Here is a 24,800-nt window from a genome sequence, read left to right as displayed (position 1 = left end):
ATATTACATATATATATACATAAACTATCTAAGGATGGGGGGGAAAAGTAACCCTGCTCACCACCCCTCCTAGTACCTAGCAACTGCCTGGGAACTCCTTGGGCTTCCTGTCACCACCACTCTGGATCCTGCAAGTAGTACTCCTGTCCCCAGAGGGATAAACTCTTGCTAGGGACCTCGTGGGAGCACTCTGGAGTCCTCTTTGTGGCCAGAGGACAGAGGGCAAGAACAATTAGTACCATGGCACAGGTAAGAGAGCCTGATGCGAGGGAAGGATGACTGTGCTTGCACCGGGGACGCAGGAGGAAAAGCCACAGCACCCAGGGTCAGCATGGCACCCCTCGGCACCTTCTTGTCCCGTCGCAAGCATGAAGGGGCCAGTGCAGAACTACTAGTCTGAGAAGTACGCTATGATAGAGTGTCCAGACAGACAGGAATAAACTGGTGGGTCACTCTGCAGACACAGCACTCTGCGCCAGCAAGGTGATTGACAGAGAATGCGAGAACTCAATGGGGAAGGAGGTAGGGGACAAGCACCAGCTGCCACCAGAAGATTGGCTGTGGGGACAGGAGCAGTGGTCTTCCTGGCAGTTTCTGTCTTCTTGGTCTCCGCTTAGGAAGACTGTACCACAAACATGAGTGGAAAGTGGTTCTGTTGGTCTCAGAGGTTCCAGCTCGTCTCTCCCTTCAGGCCAGCAGCTCCCACTGCTGTATCCTGCTTTCCTCATAAAATACTTCTAACCCATCCCAGAGCTCACAGAGTCACAGCCAACGCCTTCCTTCCAGAGGATGCAGGGCCCCAGCAGCAGTCTTTGCTTGGGAACCCTGCATGAGTCCAGGAAGCAACTGGTCCTGAGTTCCTGCGATCTTTCCCCTCTCAGGTCAGACCTGCATCACAGTGTGCAGGCTGGGTCTACTAACTCCCGTTCCCTCAAGGTCCTCCCTACCTACAGCACAGCAGATCGTACATACTTATTACTACCCTGCCACCTCCGTCTCTACTCCAAAGTCCCAACAAATCCCGCGTTTACACTCATTCATATACAATGACATCACATGGATGCAAGGAACAGATGTACCTGCTATGTATGAGGCACAACTGGGTCAATCTTAGGGCCTAACAGCTGTAGCCTGCAGGTCAAAGCCCATCATCTGCTTTATAGAAATCTTACTGGCAAACTCGACATACTACTTAGAGTTGCTTTTGCCAGAAAGCAGGAGTGTGGGGCTGTGCCAACAGAGCCTTCATGGCCCACTCTCTACTCTCTGGCCATGTGTAAATCAAAGCTGCTGAGCCCTGGTCTAGAGGAAGGACAGATGTAACATCATTGACTAGAAGCCACACAGACAGCATGAGGACAAGGGACAGACAGACCAAGTTTGGTCCCACTGTGGTGCCAACCACAGGCATATTCGGCTTGGACATTATAAGTTACAGGAGCATGGTTAAACACCTACCTCTAAATGTGGGCCAAGTCCATGATGTTGGCATTCCTAGTTTACAGATGTAGATCGAAGGCTGTAAGCTATTTGCTTACAATGCACAGTGGAAAATTGCAAATAGCCGGGATTAGAGGCTAGTCCTGCCACACTCCAAAGCCTCTGTGACAGCTCTCCTGTCACTGGGCCCACAGTGTACTCCATTACTACTCCCATGTAACTGTGGAAAAGCTACAGCCCCCATTCCTAGGAATGGAGGTGGGTGAGCACTGCTTGCTTACAGTAAGGACGGGAACCCAGTCTTTTCAGACTAAACTTTGGACTCTGTCTCAACACGCACTAGGTATTCTCTTCCGTTATGGAGACACCTAGATAAAAAGAAAGTTCTCCCGCACCCTTATCTTCCACCACTCCCTGTGTAATGACCCCCAACTTATTTATTGGCTTCCTCAAGGGGCACCACCTGCTGCTGATAAAGGTTCAACCTTAGAAACAACCTCCCTGAGGGACCCAAGCAGAGCTAACCTTTCTACAGCCCTGAAGCCATGACCCACCAGAGGTTCCAGAGCAAGAGATCCAGATTTACAGGGAGCAGCACTACGGGGAGGTGTGCCCTTGGTGGAAAACAGAGCAAAGCAGCATGTGTAGGGGTCTAATTAACAGAGACACCTGCCCCAACACAAAATTCTAACAAATCAGAACCAGGCCAGCAAGATGGCTCAGCAATTAAAGCACTTCGCACCAAGCCAACCTGAGATTGGTCCCAAGGTGCCACACGATGGATGGAAGGACAGAGCCCATTCTCATGAGCTGACCTCCACACATACACTGGGGCACACCCCCGCCATTGCATAAGTAAATAAAGCTATAGCTTAAAAAAAAAAAAGGCTCAAAACTTAAGCTTACAGTTTTTTCAAGTTTTAAGCACACACACACACACACACACACACACACACACACACACACACACACACAATACTTCCCCCTCATACCAGAACATAAGTTTCAATCAAGCAATTGGTAAGAGGCTGGCATGAGGGACATAAATATGCTTCTGTCTCCTGGGTTTCCTGAGGCGCACATGACACATCTGCCGGGCGTCTTCCATTTCTAGTTTACAAGCTTGCCAGCTCCACACACTCAAATTGGTGTGCCTTTTCCCCCTCTCAGCAACTTCACTAAACCTCATGCTACAACCTGAATCTCAGAGCAGCCATCCACTGCTGTCAGGGAGCCATCATTTAGGATGGACAGAGAAGGACTAACTAACGCCCATGTGCCTCTGTTTGCTTCTGTGTGTGTAACATCTGTGGTGGACTCCTGTGCAACCTTCCCCCGGGGTCAAAAGAGCTTTCTCTGCTGTGCAAAATGGGCAGGGCAGGAGACCTCAGAAGTCAGGCTCCACCTTCTACTGGAGCTGAAAACATGCAGGGAGAATTCATAGAAAAACAGAGCTAAGGATCAAAGCAAATAGCAAAACTTCAAGGACATACGAGTAGTGGTCAAATGCATAAGAGAGATATATACAGAGGGAATGGATAAGGAAACCTGGCAGAGTGGGAAACACGGAAACATTTCAGGGTCAGGACAGAGAAGCAACTCATGGGTTGGAAATTAGCATGAATTAATCCCCAACACACCTTAGAAGGAATGTTACAAAACTGTGTCAGCAATCAGGATGCACCTGGTTTGAATCAGAACAGCATATTTCAACATCCTGTTGGCATGCCTACCAGCTCCGGGGCAACCTCCACATCGGAAGATGGCGGTGATGGGCTCCAACCTCAGATGCAGGCTGACTTATAGCTCCACATATATGTGCATGTGTAGACATCTCAGCCCAGGGTTCAACTGGCAAAGCTCCTGTCTTTGACATCTTTGACAACTCCCTCCCTTCCCCCCCCCCCCACCCCATGCCTGCGGGCTTACAGGGAACTCCAAGGATCCCTCCCGCCTTGGAATGTCACACAACAGCCTGAGTCACTGCTTTGCTTTCAGATAGTTCACACACAATTTTCTAGGCCTGCAAAGCTGTCCCAGCTTCATGCTCTCAGCAGTCATCGCCTGTCCCATCAGTACGGGTTCTTGCGGCTGTAAACAACAGACACCAATCCTGGCAAAGTTAAGGAGAAAGGAATCAGAAAATATCAGAGTCACAAAATCAGTAGAGAGAGCTAGAGAACAGGATGAAAAGAGATGAAGCTGAGATAAAAGCAGAAGGCCAGGCACCACATCCCCCACATGGCCAGAAGCACTGGTGAGACCACACCCTAGGAACAGGCTGGTCCCGACACCAGCACTGGGACACGGCTCTGTGTGCTTCTCGTTGTTCTTACAGGATCCGACTTCGGTCACAAGAAGCTGCACACTGTCCCTTCCTTTTGCATGAAGAGTCAGTCCTGGGCAGGGACACCTAAAGAGCCAGGATCGGGCCGTGCGTTAGTAGGGAGGCGGAGGGTGGCTTCCATCACTCAAATGGCCTTCCTTCCCACCGAGAACCACACAAACAGAAGCTCCCACAAACAGAAAAGTTTAGAATGATTGGCCAACAAAAAAGGCTAAAGGCCCCATATAAATACAAGCATATATATGTATAAAATTTTCACCAATATTCCAGAACTCCAATGTGGCTGTTTATTAGTGACCCTTGTGAGGTATGCAACAGAGAGGCAAAGAGACCCTGAGACTCCTTGAAACACTAACTAGGTACAAAGATATCACAAATACCCAGTATGAAGAACTGAAAGTATTATGGATTGTTAACTGGCTTTAAAAAGACTAATATTATAGCCCAAGCCTCAATATGGAAATGTTAAACACTAATAAAAATTCTAAATAAAATGGCTCATGCGGTAAAGGCCTCTAAGCTCGACCACCTGAGCTCAAAAATCAATGACCCACATGCTGGGAGGAGAGAGACAACTCCTGCAAGTTGTCCTCTGACCCACACACACATAGCGAGAGGTAGACATGCATGTGCACACACACACATGCACAACACACACAGGCGCACACACACATACACACACACAGGCACACAGGCACACACACACATACATACACACACAGGCACATACACGCACACACAAATACAGGCACACACACAGGCACACACATGCACACACACACATGCGCACACACACACAGGGGAATACACATACACATGGGCACACATACACACACAAACACAGAGGCATACAATCTTTTTTTAAAGATTCTAGATGAAAATCTAGGTTTCCTGAACAATAAAAAGATAGAATGTCAGCTCCCAGACAAAGCTTAGGTAGCCTGTGAGGAAGCGGGAGTACGAAGCTCTACCGTCCCTACTGGCACTGTCACCCAGTGTCCCCAGCAGCCCCGCCTTACCGCTTATGCACTACTGTTACAAAATGACCACTTTAGAACACGGGCTTCACCTGGGCTGCTTTTTCACAAGGAAGAGTCTACGCTAAGGGAATGAGGGATGACCCCGGGGCTTAGAGCACTTGTCTCTCCTGCACAGGACCCGGGTTCTGTTCTCAGCACCTACATGTCATCTGCAGTTCCAGTTTCAGGGAATTTGACAGCTGGTGCACATACATGTACATACATGCTAGCAAAACCCTCATACACATAAATTGAAATAAATCTAAAGTCTATTCCCTAGCTATAAATGTAATAATTCAGCCATGTTTGCCTCCTCCCACCTGTCACATTAAAGCTTACAGGCTAGTGTTTCTGACCAGCAGCCTTGTTCTTCCGCCGAGGTCACCAGGGATACCCTCTCGCCTCCCACCCCCTACTATCCAGACCCTGCCCACCACAGGGCCGCCCTACTGAAGCAATCTTCCTCCTCTCTCTATCACCAGGTCCTGAAGCAATTCCCTCTACACTGACTGGGTCACAGACACAGCTCCTACCTGGGCTCCGCAGATAACACAATCATCAGGGAAACCAGAGAGTGTGACCACTGGAGTGCGTGCCATCCGGACCTTCTAAGCTCCTAATTGTTCTGCTTAATATAGGTCTCACACTATGTTGCCCAAGCTGGTCTTGAACATCTGGATCCAAGTGATCCTCCTGCCTTTCAAGGACCTGGAACTATCAGCACAACCACAGCTGGCTGGCAGAGGCATGACTTTTTATTTGAATATTTTATTAATTCATATTACATCTCAATTGTTAGCCCATCCTTTGTATCCTCCCATTCCTCCCTCCTTCCCACTTTCCCCTTACTCCCCTCCCCTATGTCTGTGACTGAGGGGGACCTCCTCCCCCTGTATATGCTCACAGAGTATCAAGTCTCTTCTTGGTAGCCTCTCTGAGTGCCACCAGGCCTCTGTGAGAGAAGCATGGGAGAACGAGGAAATAGAAGGATCCAGAGGGTCGTAGAAACCTACAAGAAGAACATCATGGCAGACGGATCTGGGCCCAGGGGTCCTGCTCAAATTATGGCACAGCCAAGGACAATACGGGCAGTAAACTTCAAACCTCTACCCACATCTAGCCAATGGACAGGACATTCTCCACCATTGAGTGGAGAGTGGGGACTGACTGTCACAAAAATTCTGGTGCCCCATTTTTGACAGTGGCATGATTTTTTAAGGCATGACTACAACTAGTAACATTAGGTGTCACTGGGGAATGGAACTGCTTGACCGAAGGAAAGAGACAGGAAGATGGGTCTTTATTGTATGTATTTTTTTGTATTTTGTAAAATCTGAACAACATGGAAGCATTACCATGCAGAAAATAGAAAACATGAAGATAGTAAGACTTATAAAACAACAACTAAAATTACTATGCAGACCAAGCAAAACAGATGAGTCACTCCATGGACTGCCAGTATAGGAATTCACGTGTGTGTGTGTGTGTGTGTGTGTGTGTGTGTGTGTGTGTGTATACATGTGTATGTATGTATGTATATACACATATATACACACATACATATACATATATATTCATACATGCATGCACATACGTACATGTGTGTTACACGTGTGCACCTATATGTATACATGTTTACATGCATGTGCATACATGTGTGTATGTGTGTAAGCATGTATGTGATAAATGGGCATATATTTATATATAAATATATGTTTATATATATTTTTATATAAATATATGTTTATATATATTTCTCTTATTATTTGCTATGGATTCCTGTAGGTAATTAATTAAATATGCTTTGATTTGCCTATTTATCTTCTTCAGTGCAAAGCAGGAAGAGAAGGAATCATGTTACATTTTCTTTCCTACCATGGTGTGGTAAGTGTGATACTCAATATTTAGAATAATTTTAAAAGGACCTTAAAGGAGGCTGGGAGCACATACCTGTAATCCCAACACTCGGAGGCAAAAGGACTCTGAGTTCGAGCCCAGCATTATGCTATGTGTAGCAAGTTTGAGACCAACCTGGCCTCATAGCATAACATGGTACCAAAGAGCCTTAAAGATCTAATTGACTGCTACAGACATAATGGAAGTCGTTATGAATATTTCTCAAAAACTTGGAACTACAATTACCATATGACTCAGCTACATCACCCCGAGGCACATGCCCAGAAGCCTCCGTATGCTACCACCAGGAAATCTTTACATCCGTGCCTACTGCTGCATTATTTACAAGAGCAAGGAAAATAAAAACCAGCGCATATGTCCATCAGCGGATGGATGAACAATGAGGACCTGGCTCTTACACACAGAGCCACCAAGAAAAATAAAATCTGCAATAAAAAGTAAAGGATCCGGAAAAAATTTTATTAAATGAGGTGACCAGGGTTTAGGAAGATAAAAATCAATCACGTGTTCTCTCTTATATGTGGATCCTAACTTTAAATGTTTGTATGTATGTAAATAAGGGGTACGAGAGTGGGTATGGACTGTGAAATTAGGTAGCAGATCAGAAGGAAGAAGTGGGGTGTTGAAGAAGAAGGGTAGGCAAAGGTCACCCGTGACATGAGAGGATGCAAAGGAGGAAGAAAATGGGAAAGAGCCGGTAGAAGGTTTGTTTGTTTTTTTTTTAACTGTTCAAAAAATGTCACAACGAAATCTAGTGCTTCGTATGTTGCTAAACAGTTGGCTTGGGCACCCTGTTTACCCCGGCTCTGCAGCGCAGCGTGAGAGCAGATGGGGTAACAGGCCAGCACTCCTTTCGCTCATGATTGACCCAGCTCCCCAAGCTCTTCTGTTTCTCGTGACCTTTAAGGTTGCTTTTCTCTTTCTCTGAAGAATGGCAGAGAATTTAGCCAGGGTTGTGCTGAGTCTTTAAGTGGTTTTGGTACGATGGTCATTTTCACAGCATTAGCTCTACCAACTACGGGCATGGGAGGTCTTCCATCTTCTGGTGCCTTCTTTGAGCATTAATAGGAATTTTTTTCTCTTTTGCATGAACAGAAGTGAACTCAGTGACTCATGGCTGCTCCAGTGGACAAGTAGTGGCTGAGTCTTCAGTCCTCACCGGGACATGTACACCATCCAGTCTAAGGCTCAGCGGATACAAAGGAAGGAACGCAGGAACCCAAAGATAAGAAAAGTTGAGCCACTGCACTCATGATGTCGCAGCAGCGGCAGCTGCCTACACTGAGGCAGTGTAGTGCCCAAGGCTAGGCCTGGGGACAGTCAACCATGGACCAGGGAGGAGTTTCTGGAGCCTTAGCACTCCCTGCTGAGCTTTTGGTCACAGATTCTGGAGGAAGAACAGTCACAGCTTCCCTCTATAACCACCAGTTAGCAAAAGCGGGCACTAGGGGATAGTTTCACACCCATGGCCACACAGAGGCCTCCGGCACATTCAATGGGTCACAAAGCAAAATGAAGACATGACTATAAGAAAGGAAGGTGGGGGCAGGGCGGAGGTTGTCAGGGGCTGGGAAGAAGGTAAGAGAGAAGCATTAGAGAAACAATAAACCATGCACATAGAAGAAACTGTCTAAGAACAAAGTGCATGGAAACACTCACATGCACCACAAACACAGAGGAGAAGACCCGGTGCAAAGCAGAGGGGGAAATGAGGAAGCCAGAACATCCGGTCTCTTCCCAGGGCTGGGTTATGTTTTCAGGAGAAGAGTTTTAATCTCCTGATTTAGGACTGGTCCTTTCAGGAGAAAAGGGAAGGTTGATTCACCCACAACTATTGTGTAACAGGTCCTGCTCCAGCTTTGAACTTGTTGAGCCAGTCCCGCAGCAGCAGCAGCAGCAGCAGCAGCAGCAGGCCTGCTGGTGAGAGACAAAAGGCTAAGGCTTTATTAGGCCTTTGTTTAAAGCTGCCAGGCTTTTATCTCGAGTGGGGGTGGGGAGTGTGAAAAAAGAAGCCTGCATCTCTGTTATCCAGCCATGGCCTGCTCCCTATCTGTCTGTTTGGGGGGGGGGTGGCGGGGGGGGGGGAGGTCTCTCTAACTCCTACACCCTCAGTGCCGCAGTTGGATTGGAGGAGTCACCTGTAGCAATCTAAAGCCCAAGAGAGTTAACTATGGGTAACAAAATCAAAGAATATTTCCACACAGGTAGAAGGAATTTTAAATGAAACATGTGTGAGGTGATACAAGTGCCAGTGGACGGAATCTGGTCATAAACACGGTGCATGGATGCCACACCATATCCATCAAACATGTAATTAGTGGGTCAACTTAAGACAAAAATACATCCAAAAAAAAAAAAAATCAGCAGACACAAAATAATCTAATGAATTGTTCTTTTTTTTTTAATTAGTGTTGCCAAAACTAAAAGTAGACCATATGTTGCAATAAAGAACCCTGAGCAAAAGATTATCCAGTGTTTGTACCAGTTTCTTAAGAAGAAAAAGCACACCTTCCACTTCCCTGTATGCCTCCAGATTCAACTGACCAACTAGATCTTGGATTTCTCTCTATTCACTTAAGAAATGAAAAATAGGTCTTTGAGCCTCCAGTCCCCACCCGTGGTTGATCTTAGTGCCTCAGGCATTTATACCTAGCGCCTGAAAATTTGATTGCTGTGAACTTGGTGAAATTAGGAGAGAGAGAAAACTACAATCATATATACAGCTTGTGTTTTCCTACTTTAAAAAAGATGACCACTAGAGGGAGTAAAGAGTTCATGCATAAAAACAAGTCCCTTCCAAAGACTACAAAATAATAATTCAAGAAAGTTCCACAGGGTCACAAAAAATGACGAAGAGGTCACACATCTTAAAACATCTGCTCAAGTTTCTAGCACCAGAGATTCGTATAAGATTTTTAAAGTCTGCACATACTGGCCTACAGGAAAGCTGATGGGGGTGAGTGGGTAGGTAATAAAACCCTATCCATTTTAACACAATCTCATGTGTGGCGTCCACCTCAAGAAACAACAGTTTCATTGTTCTCCTAACGCTCTTTCTTTCTCTCATTGTATGGTACATCACCCTTCCCCAACCTGACAGTGTTCTATTTTATAGATGAGTTGTGGACGTTCATCCAACCATGGGACATTTAGGTTACTGACAATTATTAATAGAGCCACTAAGAATACTCATAAGTTTTCCATTCGCACACTAAAGTTTCATTGTTCTAGGGGAAATATCCAATAGGAATGCTGACTGAGATCACCTATATTTATTAACTCTATATGAAACTTTGAACAGGGTTTCCAACCTAAGTATTCCAACAGAAATACCAACCTAGGATTCCTGTCAGTGACACTTGACATTGTTGGTACTTTCATTTTAGTCATTTTAACAGTAAGTAGCATCACTTTACTTTGCATCTCCGTAAGGTTTACTATGTTAAACATCCTTATAAGGGCTCATCTGCTATCTGTATATTTCAAAGCATCTGTTCAGACCTCTTGCTCATTCTTTGAATTGTTGCTGTTTCACTGTTGAGTTCAAAAGTTCTTCCGTGTTGTTGGTACCAGCCCACTGTCACGTATGTGTTTGCAGCTATCTCTGCCTGTTGTTTGTCTTCTTGCCCTCTCTTTCTGTCAGTGCTTTGTTTTGTTTTGAATGTGTAGTGGTTTTGGTCACATGTCTGTGCACCGTGTGTGCCCGGAGGTCAGAAGGGGCTTCAGATCCCTGGAACTGGAGTTACGATTAGGAGCTGCCTTGTGGGCACCAGGGAAGGAACCTGCGTCCTCTGCTATAGCAGCAAGTGCTCTTAACTGCCGAGCCAACTCAGCCCTCTTTCCACGATCTTAATGGTGTCACACAACTTTTTTTTTTTCATTTTGACATCTGTCATCTCTTTGGTGACAGGTGCCTTTGGTGTCCCATTTTAAAAACTCTGCCTAACTTCAAGATGTAATGATATGGTCTTATATTTAAATCAATGATCCACTTTGGATTAACTTTTGCATCTTTTGTGAGGTATAGCTTGAGACTCATTGAGAATTATTTTTGCACATAGGCAGCTAGATAGCCAAATGTTGAACAATCATTCAGTATGGGTGGAACTGTATAGCTTGTGGTAGAGTACCTTCCTAAAATGCACAAAGCTTTGGGCTCAGTGCCCAGCACTGCCAAAATCATTTACTGACAACACTAGTCATTTTCTATCAACTGACTGTACTCATATCTATTTGGTTCTGAGCTTCTACTGTGTCCCACTGTTTTATATGCCTGCGCCTTCTCCAATTTAACATCACCCTCATCCAAAGTGCTTCAGGCAAGAAGTGATTCAGAGTTCAGAGTTTTCTTGATCACAGAATATTTATACAGACATTCTCTGGTAAAGCATCCCATATGAAAAAAAAAGGAGGGGGTATCTGGAATATAAAACTCACTTTCATTTTGAGCCTTGGTGTCGACTTCACCTTTTCCAAACCTACCTTATTTGGGGTTCTTTAAATGCTTATACCTCCCTTCCAACCCACCCACCCTACATAGGAGAGTGAGGAGGTTTATGGGAACAGGAGAAGTAGACCTTTCTGGACTCAGTTCCTGGGAATGATTCCCCTGGCATAGTCAGCAGGATTTCAGCAGACCAGCAATTCCACCAGAGTTGCTGCTGGAACCTGAAACAGCAGCCGGAACCCAGAGCCCCAAAGCGTTCTCTGGAGTAGTCTCTCTAGGAGCATCTCCAAGTGGAGTGATGAACAGCCAAATAATACCAAGATCTCAAAAAGCCCCACCTCTTGTTTTGGGTTTAGAGTCTATGCTAGAATGTTTTTCAGCTGGCAAAAACTAAGCCCCACCAACAAGGTGGCTCGACGTCTAAGTGGATAAACATTACCTGTTCTCTCAGAAGTCTGTTCCCCATCCCACACTGGGGATCAAAACAAAAACATAGGTATATCCAATACCTATCCCACACTTGGGATCAAAACAAAACCTTGTTTCCATCCACTCCACCTGGGTCTTGATATGCTGCCGGCCCACACATAAACTCAAAGAGACTATGGACGCAGGCACAGGGCCTGTACAGGTTCAAGCCAGAAAGGGTCTCAACACTGACAGGGGAAGAGGACAGGGGCTCCCACCCATAATCAAGAAGCTGATACTCATTAGCAAAGCAAAAATGAGTTTTCTCCAATGGAGTTTCATGAGGTGTATTAATCACACTTCAGGGCAGGTGCCATATGGCCAACACAAAATAAACTCAATTGTAATTTTTTTAGTTTTGTCTCATTCTGCTTTGCTGGGGCTTTTGTTTTTGTTTTTTTATTTTTTATTTTTGTCTTACTGATCTTTTACTTAATACTTTTACTACTTTTGATTTCTGTTGGGGGTATTTATTTTCCTATTTGAGTTTTTTGTTTTTGTTTTTGTTTTTTTTTTAAGAGAGAAAGAACATAAACTTGGGTGGGTGGAGAGGTGGGAAGGATCTGGAAGAAATTGAGGGAGGGGAAAACATGATAAAAATATTGTTTGTGAAAAGTATTTTCAATTAAAAAATAAATGAAGTCTTGAAAAGTGGCTTAGGAAAATAAATAACAAAAAAATTAAAGCTTGGAATCCTTCTTTTTTTGTTGTTTTTTGTTTTTTGTTTTTCAAGACAGGGTCTCTCTGTGTAGCCTTGGCTGTCCTGGACTTGCTTTGTAGACCAGACTAGCCTCCAACTCACAGCAATCTGCCTGCCTCTGCCTCCCAAGTGCCGGGATTAAAGATGTGCGCCACCACACCCAGCCCTTGGAATCCTACTTATTGCTACCCACCAGTTAGGGGAACAAGTCAAGAGTCAGCCAGACTCAGGGCAATCGTGCTAAAAATCTACAAGCAGCCAAGCAGTTCTCCCTTTAAAAAGTACAAAACGAGGACTTCATTCCTCACCATGTATAAAATTCCCCAATACATATATGTAATTTCTCTCTTGAAAACATAGTCGGGTCCCAGACATAGAGTTCAAAGGTCATACAAGACCCTGGGTTTGGTCTCCATCACTACAGACACAACAAAACAAACCAAAAAAGACAAAAGATAATGAGTATTTGCATTCATGTAGCTTTCTCTAATTGCACAGACTCGGGATACCCCCTCACTGTGTCTAGATGGCGTTTGGATTGACCGCTGTCTACCCCTCCTTCATCTGAGAAGACTTTCTTCAAGAAGGTACATAGCAGTTACTGTGCATCAAAGAACTACGTGGCTACAAACATGCCGGCCATACCAAAAGTTCCTCAGGAGTCTCTGTGTTTATTCAGCACTAACATATCTGTTAAGGTATGTCAACCTCCCCTTGTGGAAACTGACCCAGCCTGGCATAGGACTCTCTCTCCAAAGAAAGAGAAAACAATCCATACAATTAGGAGGATACTACCACTGCATAGTCAGGGGTTGAGTTAAATGACAAATTACATACTGAGTTTGCCACACCGGACATGCTATGGAATGGCTGCTTCTTTCTTTCCAACGAGAACTCCTCCCCTCGTCCTTTCCAGCACTTTCTAGACTACTCACAAAGGACTCCTTTCCATAAATCTCAATCTTCGCCATCCATTTCAAATCCAATGTGCCTTGGCTCATTCTCTCCTCCTCAGCTTCTGTGAGAACTTGGCATTAGTGCCCCTCACTGGAGGAAAGGAGCTGTCACCAGACAGAAGAGCGAGGGCAGCCCTCCCCAGACCACTAGCCTGGAATGTACGCTCATTAGCTAGCTCTCAATGCAAGTCACGGACACCCTCGCCAATGATTTACACGTTAAATAGACTCCATCCAAAACTAATCTAGATAACTGGCCAAAGTCGGTGGTTAATTTATGGAATTCCCATGCAGGGGGAAAAAAAAGTGACAGCTTGCAGGTACTACATAACAAAAAGCTGCCCTGCGTATGCCTCATAAGCACTCTGCTACCCAAACTAAGGAACAAGGGAAACAATCATATAATTAGGATACTATCCTTAGAATCAGCCCTCTGTAGCCATGAGCTCTGTCTTCAGACAAACCCAAGCATGGCCCAAAGGTATGGGAAGAAAAACCTTCCAGCGAGGTGCAGTGGCCCCTCCCGCTAGCCCCATCGCTTCAGGACCTGCCACAGAGAATCATATCTGAACCCAGGAGTTCAAGGCCAGCTCCAACAACAAAGCAAGAACCCCATCTCAAAAATTTTAAAAAAAAAAAAAAATTGTTTCCAGAAAGTCCGAAGAGCAGAACTTGAATTCACCATATAGCATACAGCATGCTGAGCACATGAGTGAAAAGTTACCGCTGTTGCCCACCACCTCACACATCCTCAGCCTCTCTTCAGCACATTCGCCTCACATCTCACTGCCCCTCGCACCCTGTTCGCGCTCTGTGTGGAATATATGTACCTTCGGTCATTATTTCATAACAATGCACTGCAACTATTTACGTAGTATTTGTATTAGGTATTATAAGCAATCTAGAGGGGATTTAAAGTACAGGGGATGTGTGTAGGTTGTTTGGAAATGCTGTATTTTACATAAGAAACTTTAATATATGCCGATTTTTAGATACATGCGAAGTTCCCGGAACTAATACTCGGTGCGCCCTGAATAAGGAAACAGCATCTGTCTTATCAGTTCTTATCTCAAAGGGGATGAATGATTATGTCTTAATAGTGAAATGAATTATTCTAGTACTTGGTGTTCAGTGGTCAGGTCCGAGAACACACTGCTAGGGTGTTCTCCTGAGGATTCTGAAGCCTCGGGGGACTCAATGGGAGGGGTGCCCTATTTAAGGTCACACTAGGAAAGACTGTATCTCATGCAGAGAAGCCATTCGGAAGGGTTCTAGCTATATCTTGATGAGTACAAGCAAGGAAGCTCCCAGACAGTAACCACGTAAGAAGCCCAAAGGCAGTTTGGCACGTGGGGCCAGGACGAGATTCGAACCCACGAAGCAGCCAGGCCTCGGGATAAGCCCAGTCCTTCCAAGACCCTAATTAAAAGTTAAAGCAGCAAATAACTGCCAAGTGGAGACAACTGACTGCTCAGATGACAATCCTGACACCAGGCACTGGAGGCTTCTGAGGGCGGTCCATAAGGAGGCCTGGCGGGAAACACACGAGGGAATCCGTCTTTAGCCTTACATGCCTATGGCCACCCTCACCCTGCTCTGCTGTGCACAGAAGCTAGTCTAAGACGGAAACAAAGGGATAGTTCATGCATAAGAGAGCAGCTCAAAGCCATGCACCTCAGGGCACCACACGCATCAGATGTGCTATAATCACATCCTTGTTTTTCTATTAGAATAAAGGAAAGGAAGCACTAAGAGTCTGGCCTCTCTATTTTCCATGACACTGACAGGCTTCAGCAGACAATGAAACAGCTCCTCCCTGGACGTGTGTCACTCCATTCTTCTTTACCTTCTTCCATCACCTGATCTCAAGTCAGCCTCCTTGGCCTCTAGCAACCAAACACCCTAAAGTTCAGTGAGAAAGCACTAGAAGGAGAGAGATCTCCATCTTCCCTCAGATTAGCTGGAGGTAAATATCCACATCATCAAATATCGTCAGCATATCCTACAGAGAAAAGCAGGCTTGCAGCGTCAGGCTCAGTTAGAGATGTCAAGGACGTCTAACACAACCCCACACATGCTCCCTGAGCTGTTTCAAGACCAGACACTCCGCCTGAGTACTGCAGTCCTCGGTGCTCAGCAAAGCTAAACCCGGAGCTAGTTCCACCCTTCAGATACTCTGGAAGAACTAAGTTAATATAAACCCACTACTGCTTCAGCCTTCAGGTACTCTAGAAGAACTAAGTTACTAAAACCCAGTACTGTTTCGCCACTCCAGAAGTACTAAGTTACTGCACCCATCCTCCCGAGCAAGCAGAAGGCATGGAAAATTTTCCCCACTGGAAAATCATTGCAACAACAGCCTGCTCTGTGGTACTCTGACAGAGCAGGACAAACTGTAATTGGTTTTATTTTAACAGCCCATCCAGCTAGGCATTTAACATACTGCAAACAGAAGCATCGCTTCAGTGGGCACGGTAAATTCTTTCACTTCAGGAAGTTTCCAGATGCTGGCCAGATGCACTCACTCTCCCCCTATTCCATCTTCAGAATTAAACACGCTGCCATTACCTGTAGAGGTGACGGTTGTCCTCAAAATCCTCCTGGCCCCATTTTCCCTTGATGTCTTCAATAACATGATTCTTCAGGAATTTTCCTAACAGCTGGACTGTTTGCTTCCGAGTTACCTCGGGCCCAAAGTTCTGACTGTTCCTCAGAAGTTCATGTAGCCAGTCCACAGCATCAGCCGCTGTGAAGCAGTGCTCGTAAGTCTTGAAGCGACAGCGATGCTTCCGCAATGGCATCCTGGCACGAAAAAGCTCCACCGTTTCGTTCCACTAGGCAAAGAACACAAAAGCATTTAGTCATCGACTAGTGGTTTTTAAAGGTTAATACATCCCAAATACTTAAATCAAGGAATACTAGTTTTCCACTTAATAAACTGGTTAAAGACTAGAGGCTCCTTAGCTTACACAAGACCCTAAGACAAATGATAAACAGATTGACCCACAAACTGATGGGTCAGTAGGTCAGTAGGTGGGTAAATGGGAAGGCAGATAGAATCAGTTTTTATAAATTAACAAACACTGGAATAATAGATGGAGGCTTGGTGTTTTATTTGCAGCCTTCATACTCTTTTTCCCCCCCAGGTTAATAACTTATTGTACAAATTGAATATTACATGTTGAGTTGACATCAGGTTCTTCAGGCATGGGACTTAACAAATGATGTCAGACATTTCAAAATCCATATATGTTGCTTTCACAGCAGAAGTTTTTTAGGCCTTAGCTTGATGTATAAAACAAACAAAGCAATGCTTTCATGTGGCCAGGACATAATTCATTCTACCTGTGTGAGTATAAGAGTTGAAACACTTTTTAATACCAGTGAACTGGAATTAGCTATCACTTTCTACACCAGCCATGACTTCAGTTGGCCAGTGTAGGACCCTCGGTTCAGGATCCTGAGGGTCTGGGGGATCCTGGAGAGCCCCCAAATGTATACCGAGATCGCCCAGATCACCCCAGAAATGACCACCAGGACTCAATACTGATGCAACATACACAAGGTCCTGTATTATGGGCTCAGAGCTCGGGTCACAGTCCTCCCTGACACAGCAGGATAGGAAAGTGACCTTAAAGTCCTAAGGAATAAATGGTGGGAAGCAATGATTACAAAACTGTACGAATATAACGCAAGCCACAACTACACACTTAGAAACAGTTAAAATAGTCTACATTATGGCTGCCTTGTTATAACTGACGCAAGAACAGAACTTAATTACAGAACAGAAACAAGAGAAATGCAACTTCTCAAGGGGTGTTTATTCTTTGTTCTTTCAAGGAATAGTTACCGTAGACTCTTATGTGTGAAAACCGAGGTAGTGAGTGCTGGTTAAACTGAGCTCATCGCTGAGTGCAGTGCGGCACACTATATATAAGCCCAGTGCTCAGGAAGCTGAGGCAGGAGAACTCTGAGTTCAAAGCCAGCCTGTAATTCATACAAAATCCGAGGTCCAGCTTAGGCTATGTAGTGAAACACTGCCTGAGCTGATACCCCTCCCCCAAACCTAGCCCACTGCACATAATTCATTTCCAGAAGTCCCAAGTATAATACAACTTCAATGCTGAAGACCTCAAGACAGGAGAGAAAAACCTTTGCAAAGTAGGATCAATCAAGTATTTGCTTATGTGCAAAAGAAAGCGTTTGAAAAGAGTCACTACTGAGACATTTCCAGTCACACACACCAACTGCAAAGCACCTTCTAGTCTTTTGCTGCAGTCAAGTCTCTCAAGCCGTTTGCATGCCTGAGAGGATGCTTGGCTCTGAGGCTCTTCTAGAAGAACACGGTTTAGTTAGTCATGATGTCTTCAGACTGACTAGACAGAGCTGAGACTCTGAAGCCCAGTGTGACAGAATCACAGCCTGTTTTGCTAATGGTCAGAGGACCAGCCTCATATTAACTGCTAGCCAAGCCTACATATCGCCAGCGACAAAGCTAAAAGACCAGAGACATAAAAAATAAAAGGGAAAATCCTATCACAGTGCCTGCCTTGAAGCAGCTACTTAGCAAATCTCACCTATATATTGCTATTTCCTTTATTATCAGAGTAGGTATGGCCATTAAAGCCGAGCATTTAATGAGTAGTGTTCCTCATACAACAGGCATATGTTCCAATCTGTCTCCCCACTGTGCCTTTCCTGTTGGGCCCCTTCAACAGGACAGAATCAATCTTTGAAGAATGGGGAAAACGTGACGTACTGGGTGAGACCAGGGTTCTAATCCCAGACCTTCCATTCACTGTCCATTCACGTAAGGTTTGGTACACGGCAAGCACCATAAAAATATCCAGTTTCTTTCTGCTCCCAAATGCCACTGATAGTCTCACATGAGCCACTATGTCCCTCAACAGACAAAAAACCAGATCTCTCTGGATGTCAAGACAACTCAGACTCTTCCTCCTTGTTTGCAAGTGAAATTGCTTCAGTGACAGGAAATCAGAAGGTGGATAAGTCTAGAAGAAAGAAGGCACTTACCCAGCTAGAAAGAAGGCACTTACCCAGCTCCTGCTGGGAACTTTAAGAACACAGCAATGACCTAGTTAGCATCCCAGTATCCCCGCAGTCGGCACAGAAGCAACAGCGAGTGGATACTGCAAGCATCAGAGAGTGGTCACTATATAAAAACACTCAAAGCTTTCCAGAGCCTATGTCAGAGACAGCAAGAACACCACAGCAATGCTCCTGACACGCCTTGGAATTAATCCCACCCCACATGAGGCTGTTGGCTACTCTTTGCTTCTAGGATGTGAACATGTGAATGAATGGCTCTCATATCTGTTCCTCATACAACAGGAATACACTCCAATCTGTCTCCCCGCTGTGCCTTTCCATGATCCTCATGGTAACTATTACCATTCCATAGCTGTCATGAACCTGGGAGAGCGGAGACTAAAAATGAGGCCGACTAAAGTCTCATGCAATAGCCATATCATGATTCAGAGCATCAGCTAATTTATATTCTGAGGTTATTCTGGGGGCAAGGTCATGAGCAAAGTTCACATGAGTTTAGGGTGTATACAGTCACGAGGGCAACTCAAACTTAGAAACATCGTTCTGAATAATAATGGGTAATATAAAATAAACCCACTCCTATTAATTACACCTAGGGGGGGTATGAAAGCACATTTCAAGAATGATCCATGCTATGATCAAACAGATTAAAAGGCCTCTGCCTTGTTTCCTTGGAGCTATCTCACAAGGTCTCAAAATTTTCTCTCACCAAGCTTCATACATGAACCATGTTCCGATAATAACGACCATCCAAAAAGGTAGGCATTTGTTCCAAGCTACACAGTGGAAGTCTTCTGTAAACTATTTTATGTGAGTTTAAAAAAAAAAAAAACACCTGTTTCAATGATGATGAATAAGTCTCTGACTACTTCCTATACTGTCATGAATTAGGGCTGAAAAAGGTTTTCCAAACAAATGGATCCAAGAAGCAAGCTGGAGTAGGCCTTCTAAAATCTAATAAAATAGACTTTCAGCTAATCAAAAGAGATGAGGAAGGACACTTCATACTCATCAAAGGAACATTCCACCAAGATGCCATCTCAATTCTGAATATCTACGTCCCAAACACAAGGGCACCCACATTCAGAAAAAAAAAAAAGTACTAAAGCTTAAATCACGCATTGAACTCCACACAACAATACTGGATATTAGCCATGTAATACAGGATAACCACACTACAATCCACAGACCTAAAGAAACTAAGTAACAAGGAGGACTCTAGGGAGGATGCTTAATTCTCATTCAGAAGAGCAAATAGAATAGACACCGGAAGTGGTTGAAAGAGAAGGCACAGGATGGGAGCCTACCATAGAGGTGCTCTGAAAGACTCCACCCAGCAGGAGATTGAAGCAGATGCTGAGACTCACAGCCAAACATTGGGGCAGAGTGCAGGGAGACTTACAGAGGAGTTGGGGGATTGAAGGATCTGAAGGGGACAGGAACTCCACAAATCTGGGCCCAGGGGGACCTCCAGAGACATCATCCAAGCACCATGCACGGAGAGGACCTAGACCGCTGCTCAGATACAGTCAATGGGTAGCACAGCCTCCACGTGAACCCCATAATATGTGGAGTAGCGGCTGCCTCTGACAAGGACCCACTCATTGGTCACTTCCCCCTGGTGGGGAGGCCATGCCAGCCCACAGAGAAAGAGGATGCAGGCAGTCCTGATGAGACTTGATAGGCTGGGGTCAGATGGTAGGTGAGGAGGGCTCCTCCTTTCTGAGGACTAGAGGAGTGGGGGGGGGGGGAGCGGGGGAAGGGATGAAGCGTGGGACCAGGAGGAGACTAGGGAAGGGGATACAACCAGGATGTAAAGTGAATAAATGAAAAATAAACAAACAAGCAAAAAAGCTTTAAGGAATGGCTGGATTGTATTCCTAAAATATTTACAAGTTGGATAACAGCTATAATTTCTGTTGATAGCAACCCTCACAATTGGGGGGGGGGGGAAACCTGGCAATCACTATATTTTTCAGGTCTTAATATTTAACATTAAGTTTTTCAAATAAATAATAAAGCTGAAAGCTGAATTGATTACCTGCTAAATCCTGGTAAACCTGAAGGGTCTTTATTAATCACCTATATACTATTCTATTTAATTAGTTCATAGGTCTAAACTGAGCTTGAATGTTATGGGAATTAGGGGTTAAAGGCATCCAAAGTATTTTTCTTTACAGACTCCTTCAGTAATAGATTAATGTGACAAAGAACCCAGCATCTATAGATTCAGCCTCTGTGGCCATGAAGAAAGGCACCCCACACAGTTCTGTGAAGACGACCATCTTAGTCACTGTGCTATTGCTGTGAAAAGACACCATGACCACGGCAGTCCTACAAAAGAAAGCATTAAATTCGGGCCTGCTTACAGCTTCAGAGTTTAGTCTATTACCATCAAGGTGGGGAACATGGCAGTACGCAGGTAGACATGGGGTTGGAGAAGTAGCTGAGAGTTCTACATCTGGATCAGCAGGTAGCAAAAAGAGAGAGACACCGGGCCTGACCTGGCTTTGGAAACCTCAAAGCCCAGCTCCAGTGACACACTCCCTCCATAAAGGCCACACCAACTCCAACAAAGCCACACCTCCACATCCTTCTCAAGTATGACTGGGCTGATGACTGGGCATCCAAATACATGAGCCTTTATGGCCGTTCTTATTCAAACCACCACAATGGCATGTAAAACAGTTCTAATTATTATATTCATTTTACAGAAAGGCAGGATAAAGACCTGTCATACCAACATACAGTCTGTTTCCCTTGAACAAGTATTGTGAATAAATTGTATAGAGGACGTGTTCTTTTTTTCTACCCTATCGGAAGATGTGATAGTCAACCTTTATCCAAAATTTCAGTCACCCAGAGCAAACAGTGGCCTGAATAATATAAAATTCCAAAAATGTATACAGTTCCTACGTTTCCAATTGCGTGCAGCCCTGGGTAGCACAGTGAAAGTGCCTCATCCCATCAAGTGTGTGAAGGATCTCAACGTCCAGGGCATCCACACTGTATGTGCCACTCCCACACCAGTCATTTAGTGGTGTGTAGGTCCTCAGACTGATCAGTGCAGCTTCACAGGACATGAGCTCAAGTCATCTTTATTTTAAAGACCAATAGCTCCAAAGCATCATAGTGAACTTTATTAGAGTAATGGAGTTGTTCCGTTTTGATATTGCTGTTGTTAGTCCCTCACTGTATTGATTGATAAATTAAACTACCATAAATGTATGTAGGGAAAACATACTGTATAGAGAACATAAAGTGTTAATGGTTATTTTTAAAATGTGTTGCAGTTCCTCTTAATCCAGCTAGCACCCAAATAATTGAGGCTGGCACTAGTATATTTATTTGACAGGCTTTAAGGCACAAGAACTGAGCTAACTGTTTTAACCCTTTGAGCTAATCTAGCTACCTCCCAGCTAAAAGCTCCAAGATACTTGCACTTTATGGCTTTCTCTGCTCCAGCTGCTCTCTCATGCTGTCTCCTGGACCTCTCCTGGTGGCTGAATCCCTACTTCCTCTCTCTCTCTCTCTTCCTCCCCTGGCTAGCAGGAAGCCCAGCCCTACTCTCTCTCCTGGTCAGTGACTGGCTGTCAAGCTGCTTTCCTGACATATCAGGGAACAACTGGGGAGCAATGTTTAGACAGGAGATTCTCAGAACAAGGAGTACAACTAGATACCGGGTCCACAAAAGTCAGCATTTGAATCTTTACCCAGTGCGCAATAACATTATGCCTACAATATAGGGTTTAGCACTGTCATCGTTTTAAGCATTGGCTGTGTCTTGGTCACTGTTCTATTGCTGTACAGAGACACCATGACCAAAGGCCACTCTTCTATAGAAAAGCATTTGCTTGGGGGGCTTGTTTATAGTTTCGGGAGCTTAGTCCTTTATCATAATGACAGAGAGCACACAGCCACAGGCAGCCAGGCGCTGGGGAAATAGGAGTTACATATTGATTCGCAGATTGAGAGACACACTCTGGGCTCAGCATGGACTTTTCAAACCTCAAAGCCCACCCCCAGTGACAAGCTTCCTCCAACAAGGCCACGCCTCCCAGTCCTTGGAACCTTTTCAAACAGTTCCACTCCCTGCTGACCAAGCACTCACATATATATGACTATATGAGGGCCATTCTTACTCAAACCACCACACCAGGGTTCTGGCAACATAACCTGCACAAATAAGGGAGGACTGCCATAAGAGTTTGTCAAAGCCACTAAAAAAGGGACACCTTCTCTCACCCCTCAAGTCAGAACTAACAATAGTCCCGACCACAGGTAGAAACGCTGTTTCTAAGACTATTTTTCCTTGTCATCACCATTCATACCTCTTAGAAACTAGCCCCACCCCACCCCCCCAAAAAAAACTTCTAAATTTATTTATTTTATTCTTTTTTTTTTTTAATAAATGGATCAGTCTGGGTGTTCAGCGGGTCAAACAACAACTCCTCCAATCCTCCTCACATGCATCTGAACAGTGTGACTGTTACCATCTCTTCACATTAAAAAGTAGCAGTGGGGGGCTGCAAGATGGCTCTGTGGATAAAGGTCACTTGCCATGCAAGGCTGGTGTCCCGAGTTCAATCCTTGCACATAAAGGTGGAAGGAAGGATGTGACTTCAAAAAGTTGTCCTCTAATCTCTCTCTCTCTCTCTACACACACACACACACACACACACACACACACACACACACACACACACACACACACTCCCTCACACAAAAACACAATAACAATAAGTCTTTTTTTTTTTAATTAAAATTAGTTTCTAGATTCTAGATACAGCCATTTTACTTGCTTTGGCCAATGAGATGTGAGCAAAACGTCGCGAGTAAAAAACCATGGCACCATGAGCCCACTGTGTGAAGAATCTGAGCAAACCTGTCAGAGATACCTGGCTGAACCAACACTGAGGACCAGGATACCACGTGACACCATCCAGTGCCAGTCAAACCACCACATAGCGACACTTGAGTGATCGCCATTGGATGAACCACTGGCAAGAGTCCAAACCAGACCAATGACCCTAAGCAAATATTTGTTGTTTTCAGCCAAATGAAGTAAGACCACAGTCCCTAAAATCTTAGGAGAAACCCCACATGTGACGTGTGCTCTTCTCTGTGAAGACAAAAATCTCCATTTGATCCTCCAAGAACCCTAGAAGTCTAATTAAAAAAGAAACAAGCTCCCTGAACCCTAACTTCTCATACACGGACGGTGGCTTAACGCCACAGAACACAGACCACCGGGCCCTAGAAAGAAAGGACACTATGCCTCGAGCATATGAGTCTAAAACGTGAGTTAAGAGTTTGGATACTCGCTCCCACCTTTTCCAGAGTCCAGAAAGCAGCAAGACTTGATTGCACGGTACACGCAGTTGAGAGGGTTCACAGCCTCAACTCTAAAACTTTTTGTCTTTTCTACTGCCCTAAACCTCTGAGGCAGAAGTCGGTAAAATTACTTCCTCCAAGAAATAATACAGACCAGATAGGTCTCTAAATATCAAAACTTCTTTCCACAAAAAAAGGGCCTCGCCCTGGTGCACCTGTAGAACTGTCACACCAGCTATGAGACCTGATCCCTAAGTGAGGTCGGTACTAACGACAACTGAAACGCCAGGGGCAGGAAACCTTAGAGGAGTGACGCACCTCCCTGCTGTGCACCGTTACAAAGAACACTTGTCAAGTGTCAACAGTGTCACTCAGGAAGCAGGCACGCCCTGCCTGGAGCACCGCAACCCGCAAGTGCTACACAGGTAGGGTGGTCTTAGGGCTCCACCCAAGGTCAACCTCGTCTTAGTCGCTAGAGTAGGTCCTGAGGACAAAGCGGAACGCGATCGCCTGCCTTTCGGTTCCGTAAATGCCGAAGGCGCGATCTACAGCCAAGAACCTTCAGCAGATGAAGTCTATGCCACCTTGGTGGGGCATGTTCCAGGCCTCACCTGGCCACCGAGGGGCAAGGTGAGGAGCCGCGACCCCGCAGACATTCGCCCACCAGCACTTGCAGCCCCCGCCCACCCCAGAGACGGTTCATGGCCCGAGTCACGGCGGTGACGGCTGTGCAGGGTCGGCTCGGCTCTTCTGTCACTCACCAGCCTGGTGGCCCGGTACGGGCCGGGCCCGACGATGCGGTGCTCCATTCCTAACCCGCACCAGCCGCCGGGCAACGCCAGCACGGATTCCCGCAGTCGCCGCGCTGCAGTTTGAATCACAAGCCTGGAGGTTCCGGGCGTTGATTGGACGGCGCGAGGGCACGTGACAGGAACTGCGTGAGTGGGCGTGGCCTGGGTTTTACTAACTATGGTTGCCAGGAGGAAAAAGACGCTTCCTCCACCCCCGGGGGCGCTCAGACGCACAGGGTTGTGACTGCTCGTGGAGGGTATGTAGGGTCGAAGTAGAAGGCGCTGCCCAAACCCTACATGGACTATCCCCG

The 24,800-nt window shown here is 45.4% G+C and overlaps 1 protein-coding gene across 2 annotated transcripts in view; it reads right to left on the bottom strand.

The window, feature by feature from the left end:
- The window catches only part of DEPDC1B (DEP domain containing 1B), a 67,038-nt gene extending 42,450 nt beyond the window's left edge, over positions 1–24,588 (bottom strand). The window contains exons 1-2 of one of the 2 annotated variants that reach the window (XM_084802586.1): positions 24,460–24,588; positions 15,863–16,128 (exon numbers count right to left, since the gene is read on the bottom strand). In XM_084802586.1, coding sequence (XP_084658712.1) covers positions 15,863–16,128; positions 24,460–24,507 — 314 coding nt within the window. In that variant the 5' untranslated portion in view covers positions 24,508–24,588. Of the gene's footprint in view, positions 1–13,273; positions 13,299–15,862; positions 16,129–24,459 lie in introns of those variants that run through there. The other variant, XM_084802587.1, reaches the window with a different exon arrangement.
- Between the last annotated feature and the right edge of the window lie 212 nt (positions 24,589–24,800).

The sequence above is a fragment of the Acomys minous genome (genome assembly GCF_964271855.1).
Source record: "Acomys minous genome assembly, chromosome: 11".
Classification (NCBI taxonomy): Eukaryota; Metazoa; Chordata; class Mammalia; order Rodentia; family Muridae; genus Acomys; species Acomys minous.
Note: the sequence above shows the minus strand (reverse complement) of the source record. Positions and strands in the feature narration are given on the sequence as shown.